Raw genomic sequence first — 23438 nt, forward strand, 5'->3', positions numbered from 1 at the left:
CTCCAAGGCCCACACCAGGAGGACGAGAGCCAGCCCTGACACCCTTTCTTTGGTTAAATGTTAAAGTTTGAGATGACAAAGTTTGAGGCACAGGGAAATAGAGAAGACCTGAGTGAGGGACTACATAGTAGACAATGGGGTTAGAGGTATGGACAGAACTAAGTTACATATGAAACATGTAGCCAACTAAGCCTGGGGGTCACAAGGTATAAAGGGAGTAGGGGACATGATGCTTATACAGCAAAGAGTATACAGAAGTCCTTGCACAACAATACCACATTTGAATAGAGAGATGGTTTGTAAAGCATGTGCACAGTTACAAATAATGACATGCAGGATACAGCTGTGAGGGTGGGAAAGAGTCCAGGATTTCAAAAGTCCTTAAAGTCCATTAGGTGTAGCAGCTGGGGCTGGTCAAGCAGTCCCTTCTGTGTTGCTTCCAGCTGGCAGTCTGGTGGGGTTACAAACTAGTGTTGTCCCTGGACCAACAGGGACACCACAACATACTTGCTGTCCTCATCAGTCACAATGATGTCTGGGCGCAGCTGATTTTCACAGCCTCCGCTGGCGCTGTTGATGGGCATGGTCCTTACTAAAGCTAGGATGGCCTTGGCTAGTCAATTCTGGATCATTTGACCTTAGCCAAAAGGCCAAGATGCTGATGGGAACCCACCACAAGAATAGATTAGTGAAACCCATCTGAATAAGGTAGATGGTAATTCCTTTTGCATGTAGTGCCCCTCAGCGCCAACTCTTTTTCAGGTTATGGTGAACCAGTGCATTACATACATTTTGATTTCCTCTTCACTCCCATACCTGAGCTGTGCCTCTCACCCACCCCCCATTTCCAATAATTCCCGTTTCTTCACCAGCCTTAAACATCTGGCAAACATCACCAAATAGAGCTACAAGCAGTTTACACAGAATTCTCTGTCAGTGCCTCTATCAGCCTATCGCATATGATTAATGTGGTCCTGCCCTCCTTGAGGTAAAGCCAGACCAGGTTGTTCTATGCCTCATCTGCATATAAATTTTTGAAGGATCCCAGGACTCATGACAAGAGCACTGTAACTTCCCATGCCTTTCTCCCGAGCATCTTGGGTTGTTTAAGAATCTCGCCTTGGCTTTTTGGGATGCACAGCCAGGTCCTGTCCTCGTTGTGTTCATTGACATCCCAGTTGCTGAAGCTACTGGCTCTGGTCCATGTTGGGTCCACCGGCAGTTCCTTGGGCTCGCGCTGGCCTAGTGTTCTCTTCCTGCACCCTGCCCAAGGGAGCCACCAAGCCTGCTTCTTCAGGTCATCCAGCTGCTCTAACTCCTCTGGGCCAGCTGGGGATGCTCTTTCCAGTCCCCCCAGCTTCCTTCCAGCTGGGTCTTTTCAGCTGCCTGCCCAGCCAATCGCCCTTGGAACACTTTTATAAAGCATGCCCAGGTGGATGCAGGAGCCATTCTCAGCTCCTCCCAGCTCCACTGTGGGTTTTTCCTTTGATCTTTGACCACGGTGGCTCCAGCCACCATGGTTTCACTTTCACCACAATGGGCTGCTAGCGCGGCGTCCCACCACCAGTCTCTGGGTCCCAGTAAGTTTTCCTTACAAACACCCAGTTCCAGTCATGAGTGAGGATGCTAATTAGCACATTGATCCTGTCTGGGGGAATATCTGGAGTGCACACACGTACTGAGCAGTGCTGAGCTGTGGGGTCACCATGGCTTAAAATGTTAGCTCTGCTTGGGCCCAGTCCAATGAACTATATGGTAAATCATAAGCTTTTTATCTTTGGGTTAATATAATGCATAGCTTGTACTCTCTAAGTATGAAGCTCTTGTAAGGAGTCCTGTGCACAAGCAGACAAGTGTGAAACCGTCCACTACACATTTTAATTGCATTACCTTGGTCAGGGTATTTCCCCTGCCAGGTAAGTCTCATAGTTAGCTTCCCACTGGCCAGCTTCCAACGGGAGGATCTTGGCTACACCCTGACTTTATGGAAATGAGAGACTTCTCCCTAGCTTGCTCCTGTGGCCATATGACTGAGGGTAAGTGAAACTTGGGGGCATCCAAACCCCAAGTTTCCGGGCTTGGGCTTGCATGTAGGATGCTTGCCAAAGGATTTGGAAGTATCTGAAGCCCCAGGCTGGGGTGGAGGATACTTGTCAGTAGCATGGCCACATATGGTTCTTGGATGATTCAAATGGATTTGGATCTGATCTGGCTAATTGGACCTGGGACACAAAAAATGTTCCTTAAAAAACTAAAAAAAAGCTCGTAATCTAAGTAGGTGCTAAACTGCTACTTAAATGTGTGTTTATGGAGTACCTGTGCTAAAACTTGCAGCAATTTCAAGAAATATAACATGCATCATTTCTGGGTGAACTAAGTCTATGCGTACTATATGCAAATTGCTATAGCTATGTCTATTTTAAAGTCCATTTTTTTAAATCTGTTCCTTGCGTCCATGTGCTGAGGGAGAGCAGGATCTAAGAGTAAGGAGTGGGGAAGGGACTGCAGAGGGACGAAGTTGGGAGGAGCAAAGGAGCTATCTGACCCCCAAAGCTTATTTTCCCTACTGTAGCAGTGCGAGGTTGACAAATTCAAGACAAACCTCCAATAATTGGATTATACCTGGAAAATAATATCAACTCTATACATTTTCCATATAAAGAATGTAATCATTGGGGAGGTCATCTTATAATCAGGGTTGTTTTATATTCGAGGAAATACTGTATATGTTAACTAATATAATTTATAAAAAATATTGTAGTGATCATTGAATAAGAAGAAGTAAACAACAGAATTTAATTGTGGAGTAACAAACTTACCACTGCAGAGCCATTGTCTGCCTCTCACTCACTAGCTACTGTGGCAGGGCACTGTTAGTGCCTGCCACTTTAAGGGCAGTCAGGCAGCTACCAGGTGCCTGAACCCAGTATATAAAGGCTGCAGTTTGCTGCTATCAGGTCGGGCAGAAACATTGCCTGGCTGAGCTGCAGCAGGAACATCCAGGAGGTAAGGGCAAGAGCTGATGGAGATGACTATGAGGCTCTTGGTCCCGGGCATGACCTAAAACTGCACCCTGATGGGAGTGGATTGCCTGGTGAGACTCCCAGTGACGTGTGAGCCTCCAGGAAATACCAGGCCAATTACCACCCCGGTGAAAAGCAGGTTGGGGTTCCTTAATAACCCCAGCTTCCACATCCCTGGTGGTTGAGATTAAGCAAGTGGGGCCCAGGCTTACCGCAGAGTACTGAGGCAGGGCCCAGGTTGGTGGAGGGACCTGTGGCAGCGCCCAGACTTTCTGTTGGATATCTGAGACTTCATAAAGAAGCCAGCTTGAAGCTCCAGGGAAGTGTGGCCCTGAGTCTTGGGGAGCTATTAAGGAAGCTCCTGCAGCCAGGGATAAGGAGATTGCTCAGAGAGGGCTTGGGGACAGGGCTCAGAGCTCTGATCCCAGAGGAGGGGCTGGAGCCCCGAGAGTGTATGTTCAGGCTTGGAGCCCAGTGTGTGGGCCCAGGTCCTGGTGTTGCTGTGTGTGCATGTACAGAGTAAACCCAGTGTGAAGGTGCTGGGACCAGGAGCTCCGGTGGGGAGTGAAAGTCCTGGTGAGACTCCAGAGCTCAGGTCCCAGTGCTAGCTAGCTGGAGGGAACACCTGCGAGGCTTGGGCTGAAGTGTAGGGGAGGAATGGAGCCGCAGATAGTTCCCCCTGGCATCAGGATGGGAAAATGGACAGCCTCCCACCGGTGTAATATCTTAATCATTATCCAACAAGGCATTGCAAACGAGAGAAGTGGGTGGTTAGCCCAGAAACAGGAGGATGGGTCAACATCTGACTGGCCCCGGGAAGGCCCACTTGTTACAGCTACCTGCTCCCTAAAGGAGGGACCATCTCCCAATACCCAACTCCTTCAGTCTCCTGTTAGGAAGCATCTCTAAATTATTACATCTATCATTACATATATGTTTAACTCTTAAATTCAGTTTGGGGTTTCAGATATTAAATAGTTATGTCTACACTAGGTGTTTACTGAGGAGATGCCTAATTAACTCTGCAGTAAACATCTCAGTGTTTACATGCAGCCCTATTAGATTGTGGTAAACTAATAATCTCTTTCACAGGATAGTACTTGTAAATACAAGTACTATTGTGCAATAGAGTTTGTTTTTTTTTAGTGTGCAGCAATGCACATGTAGATGCTGATGGAGTTGGCTGGGACATGAGGGTGCTTCCATGCAGGGGCTGCCTGCTGGCTAGCCCTGCACTGCAGCACCCTTGTGCCCCAGCCAGCCCCTACGCAGCACATTGAGCTAGGTCAGAGTGGATCAGCCCTGGACTGACAGGCTAACCTGTCAGGCTTCCTGCCACCCAGGGCTTCTCCAACCCAGCTCAACATCTTGTGGTCCCAGGTGCACGTGTAAACGCAGCACTCAGGAGCAATAAACTCTAGCACGATATGCACCAAAGTTTATTGCTTTGAATTAATTGCAGTGACTACAAGTGGCTAAATGGAGTATTACCAGCACTGTTCATATGAACAAACACCCTTCAGTTGCTAGCCTGGTACATTTCATACCTGTGGCCAGATGTAAAGAGGTATCCACAGCTACTACTAGACTGACATGGTTCTGTCATGCCCAGCAGAAGATACAAACAGGAATTCTTAATCATTGTATGGATTGTTTCTCTGCCTATGGAGATAGTACAGTGTCATAAATGATGAGATGAAACTGCTGCTATTGATTGGCTACCAGTTATACATCCAGATTTCCCTCACTTTATGTGGGTTCTGTATGTGCAAATTCGCTCTTATGCGATGACCCTTTTTATACTAAAAATTCATTATATGTAAGATAACTTCACTCTTATGCGATCAGTGTGGTGGAAACCCTCAGTCAGCTGCTTTGTGTGGTGCATTATGGGAGTGATGCGCACCAAAATATAGCCTCCTGTGTGGATCTGTGCTCCTCGCTTGTTGTCTGTGACACGTATTTCTGAAGTTGCCATCCCCATTATGGTAACATTCACCACCATCCTATGCATGTGCGTACTGATTGCTGTTGGCGAGTACCAAAACTGTCTTGTAAAAGTGGTAGAAATGGGTCTGGGGGTCAGTACAGTCAAGGTCTTGGAACATATCCCACATTGTAAAGTGGGTTCCCTTTATGCGAATTCAAGTTATGCACCATTTCCCAGGAATGCATGTACAGCACAAAGCAAGAGTAACCTGTACAGCTATTCTATGCTAAAATATCATGTTGTTTCTTTTTACCTTTGCCCTGTGCACTTGTTTGTTTCATCAGTTTGTTAGGCACCCTTTTATCTTACCAAATTTTTGGGGTAGGGATTGTTATTTATTTTTGTACATTACCTAACCTAATCTGGTTGAAGCACTAGGCCAAGTACAGAAGTTCCACTTATACTGGTATTAGTGATTGGCAATCAGGATATAGTATACCCATAACAGAACAGAAGTTTGGCACACACAAACCGGGTTCTACCATTATTCAACCAGTCGAAGATTTTCCCCCTCTCTAAAGGGCAATCAGTATATAGTACTGATCAGTATTTAGTTCTGTTCACTAAACTGATCTGAACTACACTGTTTATAGAAAACAACATAACTTAGATCGAGTCTGCCTGGGGCTTTTTAAATGACTTAGCTCTAGTGTTCTGATCTGGCATGGCTAGAGTATATGTGAATACCATTATCACTATTAAATCCTTCTTATGAATTGTGAGTCACCTTTTGAACTTGCTTCAGCTGAAAGCCTTGTACTGTTTTACAATTTTTCTTCTTTTTAAATTTTAATTCTTGTTTTCATCCTTTTTCATAGCATATGAAACTTGGCAAGCAAAAGCAATTCCCCCTTAAATGAAATAAAAATGGGGGCGTATCAGCAGCCTAATGAAAGGCCCATTAAATGAAAATGTACAATTATGTACTATAATAAGTTTCAGAAAAATACCACGCAAGGCATATATGCTGGCAGATAGGAGAATTAATTAGGGCCTTGTCTTTCCCATCTCAGTTCCATGATTTGTAGTTAATACACAAGGAGCCAGACAAATATTTCTATTCATATAATTTTATATAACAATTAATGAAGCTCAAATTTTCCCCTCCTCCAGAATATCATTATGTCTATTGAATAGCGTTAACATACATCAGAATCCCAAAGAGAGTTGTGATAACCATATAACCAGTGCTTTCTCCTACCCTACCTGTAGTCATAGGAGATGGTCTAAGCCCACAACTAGCAAAGGACCAAGACTACACAGTGATCTAACATGGCAGGTCCTGAACAGATGTGTTAAAAACATTCTCCACCTGCCCTGCTTTCTGTCCAGCCCAATCTGTATAACCAAGTGATTAGCTATATCATCACTGAGTCAGAAGTCAATGCTGTAATCTTACGGTTAATTGCACAGTTAGATTCAGAAAGCTCAATGTGAACCAGCAATAATTTGCATCATCTTTGACTCCGTAAGGTACATGGTCAAGTATATTATTTGATGATACTCCTTTGTTGTTAGATAAAGGACATGTTCTACACCCAGTATGGGAGCTAACTTAACAATAGCAGCTCTAAGAACAAGTTAGGAAAATACAGTTAAATTTGTGACTACAGAGTTATAATAGTTAACCCCCAGAGCAGAAAGGAATTACAGTCATGTACCCAATCTTGGGGTACTGTTGGGTAGGCTGCTTTGGGCAGAATCAGGCTCACAACTGTGCTTGTTAGGGAGCCCTGCATTGTGCCACTTATTCCTCTCTAGCCTTCACATCCATATATGTTGTATCTTGCATGTAGTTCCCTTTTTTGTCCAATCAGGACCTTTGGGTTGTACAAAATATCCAAATGTTTTCTGATAAGATTGATTTCTTACACAAGCTTTGAAATAACTTGATTGTTTCTTATTCCAGAAACTAGTCACTTCTATGGGCTAGGGACAGACATTTAAAAAACTTGAACCTGAATAGATTAAGTCTTTGCAGTTTAGTCTAACCTGCCTAGGCTGAATCAGTTTGTAACTATAAAGACATCCCCTCTGGACTGAGGAAATGCAGGCTAGAAGCTGGGGGGCACTAGAGAAGCCCTTCCTTCCCTTCCATAGTGTTGAGCTGAGCAGGGTGCATGGCCAGGCCCTGGCAGGATGCTCTGATTAGGGAGGGGTTCCCCCCCCCCCCTTGCTGCTCCTGACCAGCAAGGGAGCCAGCAGGAAGTTGAACAGCATTTAGTTACACAGCAGGGAGTTACACAGGAAGTTGATAACACAACATTTAGCACACCATCAAAACAAAACAAAAGCGTCTCTCATTAGTTCAAGCTCTTCTTAAACAGGTTTTTCCAAGCAAGGAATGGAGGGACGTGACCACCTGACCTGTTGATTAGTTCAAAAAAATCCCTAAGCCACTGTCCTTTTTCCCCATCTCCCACAGCACAGACATAGCCATCAAGTGGTATGCTAGCTAATTCTGAGATGTGTCTGTGTAAGGCAAAGGGGAGGGGGGATCCCTGCTTAGCAGAGAGTGGTGGTGGGGGTTGGGCAGAGGAAAGCCAGGCAGATGCCTACAGTCTCTGCCGGAGCTCCAGCCAGGGAGCTGGGAGGCAAGAGGCAGCTCTTCTGTGGAGCAGAGATCCCCACCCAACCCAGAGAGCATGCCAGGATGATGGGGGACTCTGGTTTAACTTAAACCAGGAACGGGTCAGGCCAGACACTGCATAAACCAGTTTGATGCCAATCAGTTAAGTCTGATACTACATTCAACCATGTTTATCTCAAACAGGTTTCAGCCATTTTCAAACCATATTATGCACACTGAACATCTGTTCTGTTACAAGTTTAAACCAGTTTCTGATCGCTTAAACCAGTTTGTGTGTAATGTCTGTCCCTAGCCATGGAGTTTAACATTCTCCTGTTTGTCTTTGCTTTAAGAGATATACACACATCTCTCAGAAACATAATGTTTAGTCACACATGAGCCAGCCCAGACTTCTTGTTATGATATGCTCCTATGACTTCTTCCTTTGTTAAGCAAGCCAGGGAATGGCAAGATTATCAGGAGAATAAGTGGAGGGAAAACACATTTTGGGAGGCTAGAAAGAAGCCAGAAATTTCTATTGAGGATTGTCCCCTCTCCATCACCTCCAATTAAGTGGTCAATGTGGCTGCCCAATACAAAATATGCCTTCAGGGAAGTCATGAACAAATAGGGATTTTGGCGGTGTTAGGTAAGAAAAAATTAAAGGTCTTGTGTTCTAAAATTTGCTTTAAAACATGTTGTGTGGATGATTGCTAATTACATGCATGTAGATAAAAACCTGCATGTGCTTATATGTGTTTAAAGAAATAGTTACGCTAAGTTTAGCAAGATGCCTATAATATGTCGGTGCTCATAACAAGAAGGTGCCTAAACACTATGTTTCTGAGAGATGCGTGTATATCTCTCGACAGCCCGAGGAAAGGTCTCTCTCAACCCCTCAGGGAAGCATTGGGCTTCACATGGCAGACTTAGCTGCCTGTACACAAATGCCAGGAGCTTGGGAAACAAGCATGAGGAACTGGCCCTTCTCCTATGTGATAATGACTATGACCTTGTAGGAACATAGACTTGGTGGGACTCCATCTATGACTGGTCGGTGGCAGTAGAGGGTTACACCTTGTATAGGAGAGACTGTGTGGAGAAGAGGGGTGGGGGTGTTGCTCTCTATGTCAAAGATCATCTCACCTCCCTGCAGATTGAGTATCCAAACCAGGAAGGGCATCTTGAGACCATCTGGGTCAAGATACAAGGAGAACATGGAGAGGGTGACTTATTTGTAGGAGTCTACTATAGAGGCCCCCCCCAACCAAGAGGAAGACCTAGATCGGGAATTCAATAGGGAACTGGTCAAAGCCACGCGCTCCCAATGCTTGATCATTGTGGGGGATTTCAACTTCACTGATACCTCTTGCAGAGGATCCCTGGCAGTGTGATGCTCATGGGAGGGTGAAAAACTGATGCAAAAAAGTCATTTAGGAGATTGGCACTTTCTTGGGCAAAGAAAAAAGTTATTTACGGTGCATGTGTCCAGGGTCTGGAACAGACTTCCAGCAGTGGTGGTGCAAGCACCTACTCTGGACTCCTTCAAAAAACTGCTCGATTTATTTCTTGCTGGGGTTACTTGATCCCAGCTGAATTCCTGCCTATGGTGCGAGGGCTGGACCCAATGAACTCATGAGGTCCCTTCCAGCTCCTAATGTCTATGAAATAATGCAAAACTGTGGAGGAATCAACTTACTCCATACTTACTTACTGTGGCGGGCCAGTAGGGGGTGCTCCTGCATTGAGCTACCCACCTCACTGCGCCCAGCCACCTTCCAGGCTCTGAGTGCCTCCCTGGGGGTGCCTCACGTCTAGCCGACCCCCTTCCTGGAGCACACCCACTAGCCTGGGGTAAAAACTGCCACCACCCAGGGCTTGGCTTTATTCTGGCTCTGTGCATCCTGGGGAACACTGGCCTAGTAGCCCTCTAGGGTACTTGACTCACTTCAAGCACTTTGGGGTGCTTCTCTCAGTCAGAAGCACAAGTAGTGGTCTCCCTTAGTCAGCCGAACCAAGGGGACCCCAAGGCATAATCTAGACCCACACCCAATTAGTCTCCCATGCTAGGTACAATGGAGAACTTTATTGGTTACTAGGGGTAGGGTCGCAATAGGGTACAGGGTAGAGCAATATCAGAAAAATCCCATAGAGCAAACTGGCATGGCTGGGTAGCCTTTGATCACACATCTGAGTTACTGCAAGCTATATATCTAGTTAGTTCTCAGATAGCTTACTCACAAGTATAATCCAGAGGCAGATGGAGATTCCCTCTGGAGGCAGGCAGTTTCATAGTTTCATAGTTTCACAGTTGGTAGGGTCAGAAGGTACCTGAGCAGATCATCAAGTCCAACCCCCAAACATGGCAGGAAAAAGTACTGGGGTCAAACGACCCCAGCAAGGTGTTTATTTAACCTCCTCTTAAAGACCCCCAGAGTAGGAGCCAGCACCACTTCACTTGGAAGTTGGTTCCAGGTCCTAGCCACCCTGACTGTGAAGTAGTGCCTCCTGATGTCTAGTCTGAATCTACCCTCTGCCACCTTGTGACCATTATTTCTAGTCACTCCTGGGAGTGCTCGGGGGAATAGGGACTCCCCCAATGCCTGCTGGTCCCCTCTGACTAGTTTGTAAATGGCCACTAGATCCCCCCTCAGCCTTCTCTTGTGGAGGCTGAACAGGTTCAGGTCCCTTAGCCTCTCCCCGTAGGGCCTGCCCTGCTGTCCCCTGATCATGCAAGTGGCCCTCCTCTGGACCTTCTCCATGTTGTCCACATCCCTTCTGAAGTGTGGCACCCAGAACTGGACACAGTACTCCAACTGTGGCCTGACCAGTGCAGCATAGAGGGGGAGGATCACCTCCTTGGACCTGGTTGAGATGCATCAATTCCTTGATCATGAGTTTTGAGAGCGAGAGCAAGTTTCAGAAGGTACAGCTCTTCCCTCTCTGAGTCTTCCTCATGGCTGCTGCCTCCCTCCTCTTGGGCAGTTCTTAACTTATATAGCCCTTATGACCTCATTTACCTGATCCAATGGAGGCCAGCACCTGTTGGCTGTCACCCAACCAATTTGAAATGCATCACTGGTTGCTGGGCAGACTGGCAGTTTCTAGCTTCCCAGGGAGCAAGCCCCTCACCTAGGTATGTGATGTCAGTCACGCAGGCAGAGGGAGCAGGTTTCCCCCCTCCCTCAGGAATGTATCCAGCTCAGGTTACCTGAAGAGATAGGGTAAGGTGTATACCCTCTGCAGGGCCCATCTTAACCAAATTGTCACAGAGCACAGTTTTTGGAGAGAAACAGAGGTGGCCTTCTGCCACACTTACCATGGATATTGACAGTCAATCAAATTGAAGCAAGCTGAAAAGAGCAGGGATTTAATATTGAGTATCTGTTATATGGGAACCATGTCTGTGCTCTTTTACCCCATGGTATGAAAAAGGCAAACAAGGGAAATTTACCTATCCCTGATCAAACCAGGTGTAAGATACCCCAGTTTAGTCTTTTTATTTTTTACTGTGGGGTAAGAGAACACACATGGACAGTTACCATGTCAGCTGAAGTCCCAATTACCTTTTAATAAGCAGTAATTTGACCATTTGTCCATACTCTCTTTCAAAAGGCAGAGGTGGATAGCATTTATCTTTTTGACTACCCCACACTTCTTTTACAGTTCTCCCAGCCTCCCTTTTCTCTTCATGGAGCCCAAGATCAAACAGCTAAAAAGCAGAGCCTTCATCAAATATGTCTTCAGGTACTTACAGAAATACATAATGAAAAAACAACTGAATCTCACACAAGATAGCTCTCCTGCCTTTAGTTGCACTACTCTTGTACTGACATCATATTTTCAGCCTATCTCCCTGACTACTTACCTCACACCTAAATTCTTGGCCTGCTCACTTTCCTAAGACTTTCCCACTCACTCTCTCACTTGTCCTACTCCATCCCTCTGGAATCTTGCTCTTCAAAGCAAAGGCTCTGAGTCACTTTCTCACTTTAGATTTGACCTTAATTAAAATACTGGGCCCAATTCTCTGCTGCCTTGCACCTTCTGGAGCTAGTTACACCAGTGAAAAGTGGGTGTAACACACTTCCCAATCAAAATGGCAGTGATTTGTGCTTGCTTTACAGTGCTGCATATAGCTACAGAAAATGCAGGGCAGTGTTTACTCTAGTTCCCACTGGATCAGGATTTTGTTGTGCTGCACTTAGGATGCTATAATAAAGCATCATTGCATTTTTATCATTTTGCTCATTCTTTTTATTTCTGTACTTGCCTGCTCTTGAGGAGGACGGGACCACCCAAATCTTAGGAAATAGAGAAAATGCATGCAGACATAATATGCTTGTTCCTTGTACAGCACAGTACCTACCGTAGCGGGGTTATGTTCAGTGGCTAGGCCCTGAAGTCACTACTGCAATAGATATAATAAATAATATTGAGAGCTATAAGGCAGTACTTCATAATGGCAGGACTTCATGAACTAATCAGATAAAAAATACTATTGTGCTTTGATTTGTTATCCCATGCTCATTCCTCCTTTAGTTTGGACCCAGTGGTAAAAGTCACAGGAGTTGCTTGGTGAGAATTGATAGGCAACTTTGAATCAATCCCCTGAAATATCCTAGGAGTTTACTGGCCATGGGATGTAATAGTTTCTCCATGCAATTATAGCTGACATCACATTTATCCTTCAGTAAATATATGCAACCCTTAAAATGTAAGATTTGGGTTTACCTGATGAGAGTGCTAAATACATCTCTCTCTCCTTTTTCTCAGCCTAAAATCTTAGGAAGTCAAAGTATCTGCTTTTGATATAGTAATATCACTGTTGGAAACAGTTACCAGTTGGCAATTGTAAGTTTTATGTAATTAGTAATTTATAGCCTCTAATTTTCTCAAAGCACACTTCACAGGCTGAAACTGCAAATTATATTATGCCAAAACCAGATCTGTTACAGTATATGTAGCATTTTTAAAAATCAAAAGTATACACAATTAAAAGGTTATTCCTCCAATAAGTGTTTGTATTGAGAAAGGGTTCCTGGTTGACATCAATTAGGTCATAGTTCATTTAGTCATTTATGAGGTTGTTTCATCAAACCCATTAGATAACCATTATATATTTAATCAGTTGATATGCAGGTGTGCTATTCAAATTAGAATTGTTCTCTGTATCAGTTACTTAGTGGAAATGAGTGCATTTACAAGCTTAGTACACTTTACTAATAATCTCTCTCAAAAATGTATTTGTTCCTTCTTTCAGTACCTGTTTGTAAGTTGCCAATTAAAAGATGGAGACTGGAAAACCCTTCAGGCACGGTATACAGAATATGTGAGGTAAGATTCCAATTTTTAATGTAAAGAGAAATTGGTTTGATGTTTCCTTTTGTTCTGTTCTGTTTTAAATATCCTACCATTGTGCCAGAATGAAAGTCAAAAGTTAACATCGTACTAATGGGGTTAATACGTGGTCAAAGTCTGCATGTTTTTCTGCCAAAAGAACATTTGACATTACTTTTTGTTGAATAAAGTCAAGGGGCAATTGCTTATCAGCTTACAGCTATGAAAAAGAAGTAGTACATTTACAGAAGACTAGATTACCACGTTGTCTGGCAGCAGCAAGTCACATTGTCCAGACGTTGCACTTACAGGGGTGATGCAGCTCTTTTGTGGTGCAAGAGTTCCATATACAACACCAAATACCAGTGGCATAATGAGCAGGGCTGGTGCCCTTGGCAAACCCTATGGGAAAGGATGGTGCGGAAGGGGTATGGTTCCAGGGGCAGGGGTAAGTATGGTAGGGTAAGGTACAGGAGTCTTACCCATGCCAGGAACTCCAAAACAGTCGCTAGGTGTATTACTGTTGCAACTGCATACTTGGCCTGTCCTAGCCCTTCCTCTTAAAGCAGCAGCAGAGGCAGGATTTGTGCATCAGGTGCTGCCACCACTGCCATGGGGCTACCCTTGCTGCTGGAGCATGAATGCCATGGGGGTGGGGAATGCTTCTGGTGCTCCCTCCTAAGTTGGCACCCAGGACTGGTGACCCTTTCACATATCTCTTTTTGCTGCTAAGTAATGCAATAATTCCAAGTCAATTCACCACAAACCTACTTCAGGGTTTCCCTGTTGATTTCAGTGGCATTATTATTAGCATAAGACTGGAGTCAATGCAGCGTTGAATCGGGCATTCTGTCTCTACTTTCTAATAAAGTGCAGCAGTTAATCTGCTAGGTGGCTGTTTAAGAGACTTCTATGACCCCTTATGCTAGCAAGAGGGGAGCAGTAAGAGTCAAAAGGAGGAGTAATGCCCAGGTGGCAAACTAAGAGGAAATATTTCACCTTTATATCTTGCTTTCTCATTTCCAATAACTTAGGTTACTGTGCAGTAACTGAAAATTACCGTGCAGTATGGGCACAAATCTATATGTGCGCACCCATACTATACAGTAGCTATGGCGATGCATGCTGACTTGGGCGTAAATTTGATACCTACATGTTGCAGGTAGCAAATTTATGCCTCAATAGTCACTGTGTAGTAAGGCACATGTAGACGCCTTAGTGCACAGTAACCCTGCTTGTGTGGACTGACTTGGGACTAATTTTAGTCCCTAGTCAGTTCCCACACAGTGTTACTGCACTGTAATGCCTGCACGTGTAGACATTGGCATAAAAGCCACTTACTGAACAGTAACTGCACATATAGACATGTCCTATGTGGCCTAGGTTCTGTAGACTGTGGTAGGGATATGTTTGTCTGTTTTGAGGCAAGGAAAGGAACCACATTGTCAGCAAGATCCCCTAGTGAACCAAATTAAAAATGACTTAAAAGGTCAATAAAACGTAATACTACTTGCAGAATCCTTAGATTTCCACTTAACACTCACTCTTATTCTAAGGGAAAAGAGCAGGGAGTTAGGGGGCCTGTACAGTGTTGGGAATCAGTAGAAAATGGATGTCCCTGGCTTAGGGGTGAGGGATGGGAATACTTTGGATGTGATATTGCCTCTCAGATTCTCAGGGACCTAGAAGGTTCATCTCAGACTTCCCCTACCAGGAGTTGCTGGAGAATACTACCCATGTTGTTACTGCCTCAAGGCTTACAGGATTTCCTAGCTCTTATTTCTATTTCCTTCATTAAAACTCACAGGATAGTGCTATTTTTATTTGGCTCCAGCTGTATTTTTTTGGAAGGAGACACTCATGTGTAATCCTATTTGTAGCTGTTTTGAAGCAGCTGAAGCTATAAGTGTGTGTAATTTATATATATATAGGAGGGAAGTGGGGAGCGGGCCCACACAGGATGGGGGAAGCATGGGGCTCCATCCCTGCCTGTTCCCCCCCACCCCAGTCATGCTTGATGGGCAATTGGCTTGTGCATGTGTGTCTATGTGTGTATACACACACACACACACACACACACACACACACACGAGCCAATTGCCCATCAAGCATGACCGGCGGCAGAACGGGCAGGGATGGAGGCCCATGCTGCCCCCCCCGCCACCATCTGGGCCCACTCCCCACTTCCTTCCTGCTGCTTGGGGTCACCTCCAGGGAGCAGGGTGGGGGGCCGAGGCCTCTGGAGCTGGCCTTACCCCTCCCCATTCTGTCCCCTGTGTCTCCGCCATCATGACAGTGTGTTGCCACCTGTCTGAACACTTCTTTTCTTTGTCAGCCAATAAGAGCATGAATAAAGCATTACAGACAGACAGACAGACAGACAGATTAAGCTTTTATAATATTAGAATATTATATATATATGAAGTGGCTTGTCCCAAAAGTAAAATTGATTTGTTTGCCTTGCTCAGTTAATTACTTGCAGTCAGTTCTAATATGAATCACTGTAAAAAAGATGGTCTTGTGCTTAGAGGTATTGGACTAAGAAGCAGAAACTTTGGGCTCTGAATGGAAAGTCTCTATGAAGTAAGGTAGTGCTCTATGCCATATAGTACCTTAATTTCCCCATTGGTTAAAAACTTGCATTCCTCATGAGAATGAGATAGTATATCTGTCTCATGTGGCCTTAAAATCTACAAGTAAATTTGGCAGAACTTGGTTAGCTTTGGCTGGCTATTTCAGGAAGGCCTTTAACTGAGATGTATAGATGAAGGTTAATAACAACTGATTTCCCTGGGCCTATGCTGATGGAAGAGAGAGAATTTCTCCCTTTGCAAATAAGGCTCCTTCCCAAACTATGGCTATGCATCCAAGCTGTAATGTGAGTACTCCATATCTTCATTTCCCAATAGCCTGTGACTCCTAATTGCACCACCAGATTGGTTTGGTTATGTTACCCAGGATGGTGACCCATATTCAACTTAACCCTTACTAACAGCAGTTGAAATACAAACTTGTTCATGTTCAAAAAGTTAATTATGCTGTTGCAAAGTTGTTCCCTTTTAGGCCAGGATTATCTCCTAACAAGTACTAACTTCAGTAGGTCACTATATTCCAATGATTTGCAACTGTTGTAAGTGAGCGTGTGGTGCTACCCTGCAGACAGAAAATTATCTTGTACTGAGGTGGTGTAATCTAATATGATTTCACTTGTGACCCATGGCAACAATTGAATTGTGGTCTTCCAGCAGTGAAAGTCTGCTATGTAAACCAAAGCAACTCCTTAGAACTGTTAACTATAAAAATGACTGGAGCCAATAAAGTTCATCTCTATGGCTTAACCCCCACCCCTGCCTCTATTTTCTTGTCTTGGTTGACAAAAATAAAATGATTAAGATAAATGGAATGTCTTTATCACTTCTATCAGACAAGTGAATGGAAGGGAAGATGGGCCAAGTTACTGGACTTGCTAAAAATAAATCACTGCTGTAACTCTTAGTATTATGTATGCTTACTGTAACCCATAAGTTATGTACCTTGACTTTGTTCTATTCTCTTATCAAATATACAGGCGACCCTCGCCATTCACGGGAGATACGTTCCCATGAACCCCGTGAATGGCAAAATCCACAAATACGGCACTGTGTTCATGAGCGCAGTGCCCCTGGCACCTGTGGGGGGTGGGGCATGGCTCTGGTGGCAGGAGCGCAGTGGCAGCAAGCACGGAGCTCCTGAGTAGCTCCGGTAAGTGTTTAAAGTGTATTTAAAATGCAGGTTCAGCATTCACGAATATTTGAAACCACGAGTGCTGAACCTGTGAACACTAAAGGTTTCCTGTACCAGGCACCCCCTTTTTAGTGCTTATGAAGAAAGTTGCTTTATTTACTTTGAGTTACTGAGTTTTTATTCAAAGGCAAAGTAACTGTAACAAACCTAGGGCAAAATGCTCAATTTTGCTTGGGGAAAAAAGCAGAATCTTTGTATGCTTTTGATATGGTGCATACTTTTTTCTGAATTATATTCAGTTCAGTGGGACTGTGCCTATCTATAGAGTTGCTCATGTGCTTACAAAATCAGAATGTACATTTCTGTATATGATTATGTCAGCTGCAGTAGCAAAATGTGTTCCCCACCTAAATCCTACCACTGCAGTGGAACAGTAGACAGAATGGAACAGAAGGCCATGGAGTTACCTGGGAGAAATTAGCTCAGCCTTTTTCCATAATACAGATTTCAAACCAGCATTGTCAATTCTTCATATTAATAAACAGTATATTTATACTAAAAGTGAGATTTACTATAGCTAAAACTGTGCTTGCTGCTTACCTGCATAGCACCTATCACAATAATGTCCCAACCTTCTGTTGGCCTTCAAGTGTTAACAGTTATATTGTGAAAGAAGGAATAAAAAGCTACACATTGGCCAGTGGTTTCAAAGTGAGTAATGATAGGGGTTTCTTCAGTGACTAACTTAATATGACTTAAAGAGGTCTTGCATTTAGAGGGTGGGAATCTGGAAATTTTGGAACAACACATCTCTCTTAAGACCTATCAAGCTGTACACCCAAAATTTCTAGTCACTTTTGAGTTGTTCCCTATGTGACAAAGAACTTCTCTGGCCTGCCGCTACCAGCTATCTCCCCTACGGAGCCTGCAGCACTGTAATCCTTTTAGAAGTGTGTAAATGGTTATAAATGGTTCAGGACATTCTTAAAGCCAATTTTCTCTCAATTCATGGGCTTGAAAGGGAAGTGAAAGGTGAAAACAGAATCCCTGAGACTAGATATCCATTCCCTAAAGATGACAGAGGTGGGTAGGATCTCTCTTTCACTATGCACTTCTAGCACTGTTGGGAGGTACATTTGTAATCCCTGGACTCCCATTAATAACCGAGAATAGAAGCAGTTGCTGCAATTGACAAAGAGCTATGAGCAGTGCAGAAAGTGGTGTGAGGACTTCATTAAACAATGCAAGATTTACTCTAAAAAGACAGACTGGGTAGCCTGTGGAAATGATGCAGTAATATTTTTTAAATACCTTAGTCAATTCATTCAAAAATATACATTGGCAGAAGGAGGGGAAGTAGTTTAATAATTTTAATGGCTAACACTTAAGAAAAGATTAAAGGTCTAATACATTAAAAAGGAAACTCTGCTGATGGTAATCAGTTTTGCTGCTTTTATGCATCATTTTGTTCCTGCTCTGTGTGTGTGTTGAGGTAGGGGAAAATCTGAAGACTTAGAGAAATGACTGCTTTCATGAGGGTGTTTTATTGCACTTCTGCAATTTGGAATTTAACGGGAAAATCCAATTGTTGAAAAAGGGTGAAACAATCTGTTTTTCCTATAATCAATCATTTGCTTACATTAAAATAAATTTGTAACCACCGTTCTTTTCCCTTCTTGCTGCCACATATAAAGGGATGATCCAAGGGATAATTGACATTTCACATATCAACTCTGACCCCTGGTGCTTTCTTTCTTCAACCAATATTCTAATTACAAAAAAGTAAATTAAGTTATATTACATCAGTAAGAAAAAATGTCACAATAAATGAAGTTTTTTCAGAGATGTTTCCCCTCAAATTTGCTCAACATTATGGTAAATTGCATGAAATATCAGTAAAGATCTTGCAAAAAGCAACAGGCAAGTAACACAAGTATTTTTTAGTACATTTTGCTGTGCACACCTATTTCCTTCAGTTAATACAGATTTTAATAATAAAAGCTGCCTATAGAAGTTGCAGTGAGTGCTTTGCATGACATAACAAATAAACAGCAAACTTAAGAGCAATGCTTTCATATCCTAATACAGGATAAGTATTCCCAACTGCTGAAATACATGTATTTAGCAAAACTAGCTTCCTCTTTTTGTTCTATACCTTTGTGTTAGGTCTTTTTCACTTTCCTCTAACTCAATGTGGAGCATTATACATCTTTCCACATTTTGTGTTTCATTTTCCTAAGGAGCACCTAATAATTAGATTTCCAAAAAAGTCCTCCCTCTCACTTAACACACTTCAGATCTATATCACACAAGGTGGGCAGAGGAACAAGACACTGCACTCCATGTTACCATGACCATCCTAGTCTGTTACTGGTACCCAAGCTAGTTACATTTATGCAATATGGGATATCTCACCCCTCATTCTTGACATGTCGTAAGTCACTTACAAGCACGTATCCCTATGGGTAGTCTTTACTAGGCAAAAAATAATTTCTTAGTGTATGTTAGCTAATTTGCGGTTCGGGACCAATTAGTAGTGAAGATGGGAAAATTAGGAATTTAACAAAAAAATGTTAGCAGGCTAAAGTAGCGACCATGGGGGAGATTGTAGTTTACTTGTCAGGTCATGTTAAAATTACAAAATGTCTTGTCCTTGTTAGGATTTTTTCTTGTTACTTACTGCATTTTAGCTAGCATGAATATGGAATTCACCCTTTTTCTTAGTAAAGATAAGACCTTCAACTTTTGATGGGAGTTGTGCTCCTAAGTGACTTAGACACTAAATATGGACACTTCTTGCACACTTCTTTACTTTTGAGTAGGTTTATGTGCTTATTCCCTGTGATGTGTGCTGATGGCAGCTATGGCTAATTAAATGTTTTATACAGTATAAGTGTGCTCACATTAATGTGATATGTAGACTAACCTCTAATATGCACAGAATCTGAATTATCAGAATTGAAAATAAAAATCCCCCAGAAACACAGCTTGCAATTTATACTATACTTGTAAGTGGATCAACATTGAAACCTCCAAGGGGTCCACTGACATCAAGGGCCAGCAGATGTTCACCCATGAATGCCCTTTTGAATGATGTATCCCTGTAATCCTCCAGTTTTCTGCTTGTAGAGAACTACTGAAAGATCATGACCTAAGTATAGTATCTGCATGTGGGGACGATGGTTGATAGCAAAGAAAATAAACACTGGAAAGGATGCTGGCAGTGAAACCAAAAAAAAGCCTTAAAGCAACACGGGCAATAGGCATATAGGACTAAGCCCTGTGGCCCTTAATTGTAGTCATTGTCAAGGGATTGTCAGATGAGTCCCAGTATTTTAAGAATCAGCATTTGATGACCTTTTGTGTTTTGTTCCTGAAGTTACTCAACTGACAGAGGTCTGAGAAATAGAGACATGTATAGGGAGCTGTGAGATGACTGTTAATATAGAATATATTCTGTTAATAAAGAATTACGGTAAGAGACAGTTGCAGATAATGACTGCTGTGTAACGTCAGTCTCTAGATTCTGCATGGTATTTATTCTATGCCTTCTTTCCTTGTTTTTACAGTTTTTTGCCTTGTTTAAGTTCCTTTCCATGAGTGCAATATAAAGCTGCAAACAAATGTTATTGGTTAGATTAAGCATCATTAAAAACTAAGGTAGTAACCGCCACCCTTTATTTTAAGTAGAACTAAGAAGATAACATAAAGACATTAAAACACAAGCACATGTCTTAAAAGAAAGGTGTGTGAGGACGGAGGGATTTTCTTGGGTAATGTATCAGTGATGGTTTGTGTCTCTATGGGAGAGATAGAGGAGTAGCAGAAAATCAAAAGTATTGGGGAATATATTACTCAGAAAAGCTTAGAGAGAGAGCTTCTTGGTCTGAGTGCTAACTGATAAGACCATTGGAACTTCAAACAAAGAAACTAGCTCCTGCTGTTTGATTCTTCCTGTATTCAAGGAAATGAGACTGTGCGCTCAGGATAACTAAATAAGATTATATCAAAGATATCCAGCTCCATCATTTCTCCCAAAACACTCCTCTTCACAGGAAGGGTCCTTAGGCCCCTGCAAACTAGCTAACCATCTGAGTCAGGGTGGCCTTACATGTTCTATTTTTATGTCACTTTCATTTTATAGTTTTGCTTTATCTGCCTGAAAACAATAAAATATTCAAAATTAGAGCGCGTGCTGTGTCTTAAAGTGCTGATCGTGTAAATATTTACCAAACATATTTTTCAGTGCAAGAACAGCATTTAACTTCATCAAATTCAATTTCATTTAAAAAATACTAAGCCAGCACATTGAACTGATTTCTGGCACAACAGTAAGATTTTTTTTTCCTTTTACTGTCATTTTAATTCATTATATTGCTGTTCTATTTTTAAAAGATCCCATTTATTTTATACGTTGCAGTTCCATAGATTAGCATTTGGAAAACTAAAGATTATTTTACAGAAAATGTAAGGAAAGTACAGAAGAGTAGTGACAAGAGTTAACTTTAGAGTTATATCTTTTAATATATTGCAAGATCTATATCATGGCGCACACAGTGCAATTTAGATTTTAAGTTCTCTGCCATAGAAATTGAGTCTTGCTAGTTCTATTGTAAGAAAACAAGGAGCACTTACTCAAGTTAAATTTTTCATGTGATCAGGCCCCTGGAAGTGCTCTACAGCTGTAACATAACACATGCATGGCTACAGAGCACTTTTTAAATGGCCAATCATATAAAAATGAACTCTAGTCAAAGCAGGTATTTGATTTTAAGGTAATCTAAAGTGGAGTGCCTTACCTTAGGGAACCTGTGTTCCCTTGAGGGTTAATTTTTCACACAGAGGACAGGGCTGGTGCTTGCACCAGCAAACACCAGCCCAGGCCTACCCCTGGTGCTTTCAGCAGGGGAGGAAGAAAGAAGGGAGAAGCATGGGGGGTCCAGACTTGGGGTGTGGAACAGAGCCCCCTCACCTTACAGATCCCTCCTCAGCTACCTGCAAGGAGCCTGGCCAGGCCCATGAGATGAGGGGGCTCCATTCCACCCCACCTATCCCCACCACTTCTAGCCAGGTCTCTTGACAGAGGCAGCAGCAGCTCTGTGCTGCTCCCTTCCCCGTCCCTTCCCTACTGACAGCCCCAGAGCTGGATCGGGGAGAAGGGCTAGGGAGAGGAGCAGTTCAGCAGAGGAGCAAAGGCTGCTGGAGTGCCCCAACCTGCTAGCCAGGGTTGATGCAGGCAGACTCAATTTTGCCCTACACCTCCAACCCAACAGGCAAACATCTGTTGGGTTGGGGGGAGGTGGGTAGGGCTCTAAGTCATGATGCTTTATGTAAAGCGCCATGAGTTAGAGTGGGGCCCTGAATGTCTGTAGGCATCTGAGAAAGTACATTATAACATTTAAGTTACATCTTATAACTCTATATTAACAAATACCCAAAATGGCAATTTTAAAAAAATAATTTATGAGGAAAAAATGAGTTGTTAGCAAATACTGGTTATGAAGCTCCAGGAAGAGTATGAGTACCTTAAGTTACTTAACAGGAGTCATTATGAATGCAGTCCAGCTGAACAGTGGCTGAAATTTATTATTAGCTGATGGTTGCTCAGAGGTCATATGAAATGAATTAACTTGTCTCCATCCAGTTCAGAGCTGACAACTGTCCATACAAGAAAGTGCAACAAAATTGCCATCTTTGACTGGCATAGGCCCAGGAGTAGGTGAATGTTGGAGGAACTTGCTGTTGTTCTCTGTGCTATACCTGTTCTCAGAATAAAAGCAGAACTTAGTTTCCAGGGACTAACTTGGAGCTATCCATGAGCACTGAAAAAAAAAATCCACACACAATTTAGCTTAGCTTTAAAGAAAAAATCTGTTGCATTCAGAGGCAAGATTATCCAGTTTATCCTAGGGTCTCTTTGCTGTCATAGGACTAATGATCCATATGATCAGTATATTTCTAAAGGATATGCTTTAGCACAAACAGGAGTTTTGAGCTTGATACAGAAATTATTGGGTGAGCTTTTTTGGCCTGTTTTATGCAGGAGGTCAGACTAGACGATCCTAATGGTCCCTTCTGGCCTTTTAAATCTACGATCAGTATATGGAAATCAAATTGTCTTCAAGATAAGGCAACATATCTCTCCATTTTGCCTATGCAGCAGCATATGTATTTGACCTCTTATGTTGTAAAAATATACAGAGGTTAATGTGATACATTGATTGAGTGTGTGCAATACCCATTTCTTTCAGAAAGCATTTTGCATCATATGTATAGCCATATGTCCTTTAAACCCACATTACTAGAGCATTTAACCCTCCACCATCGGCCCTGATTCAGCAGACCATTTAATCACTAGGCAGCCCAATTGTTAGTTAAAGCAGAGCATGTCCTTAAGAGGGCTATAAACAGGAGTGTAAGAGGGAATGCAATGTTATGGCCTTTTGCTTCAGTCATAACAATGCAACAGAAGTTTTGCTATTGACTTTGATGGGAGTAGGATCATGGTCCTTGGTACTGTTTGTAGCATAGTTGTCCCATATTTTCATTGCTTGGTACTATAGACATTGAAATCTGTTAGCTTTCATCTACCCACACAGAAAACAGATTGAGAAAGGATAGTAAAATTGCTGAAGTTCCACAAAACTCTGATTGTGATGCCGTAAATGAGGAGCTTAGAAAGGTAATCAGCCTATTTAATTTTTAAGGGTTTTTATTGAGTCAAAAATTTATCAGTTGAGAAAATCCATTTTAAGAAAAGCCTTGGCACTGTCATTTGTATAAAGCCTGCTAC

General features: G+C 42.8%; 1 protein-coding gene across 3 annotated transcripts in view; it reads left to right on the forward strand.

Moving 5' to 3' along the window:
• The window catches only part of LOC102574909 (uncharacterized), a 151483-nt gene that overhangs the window by 20285 nt on the left and 107760 nt on the right, over nt 1-23438 (forward strand). For all 3 annotated transcript variants that reach the window (XR_009459044.1, XR_009459045.1, XM_059720644.1), the window contains exon 2: nt 12846-12919. Coding sequence is in view for 1 of the 3 variants with exons in the window: in XM_059720644.1 (XP_059576627.1) it covers nt 12846-12919 (74 nt within the window). In the remaining 2 variants the exon portion in view is untranslated. The remainder of the gene's footprint in view (nt 1-12845; nt 12920-23438) is intronic.

Source organism: Alligator mississippiensis, chromosome 1 (genome assembly GCF_030867095.1).
Source record: "Alligator mississippiensis isolate rAllMis1 chromosome 1, rAllMis1, whole genome shotgun sequence".
Classification (NCBI taxonomy): domain Eukaryota; kingdom Metazoa; phylum Chordata; order Crocodylia; family Alligatoridae; genus Alligator; species Alligator mississippiensis.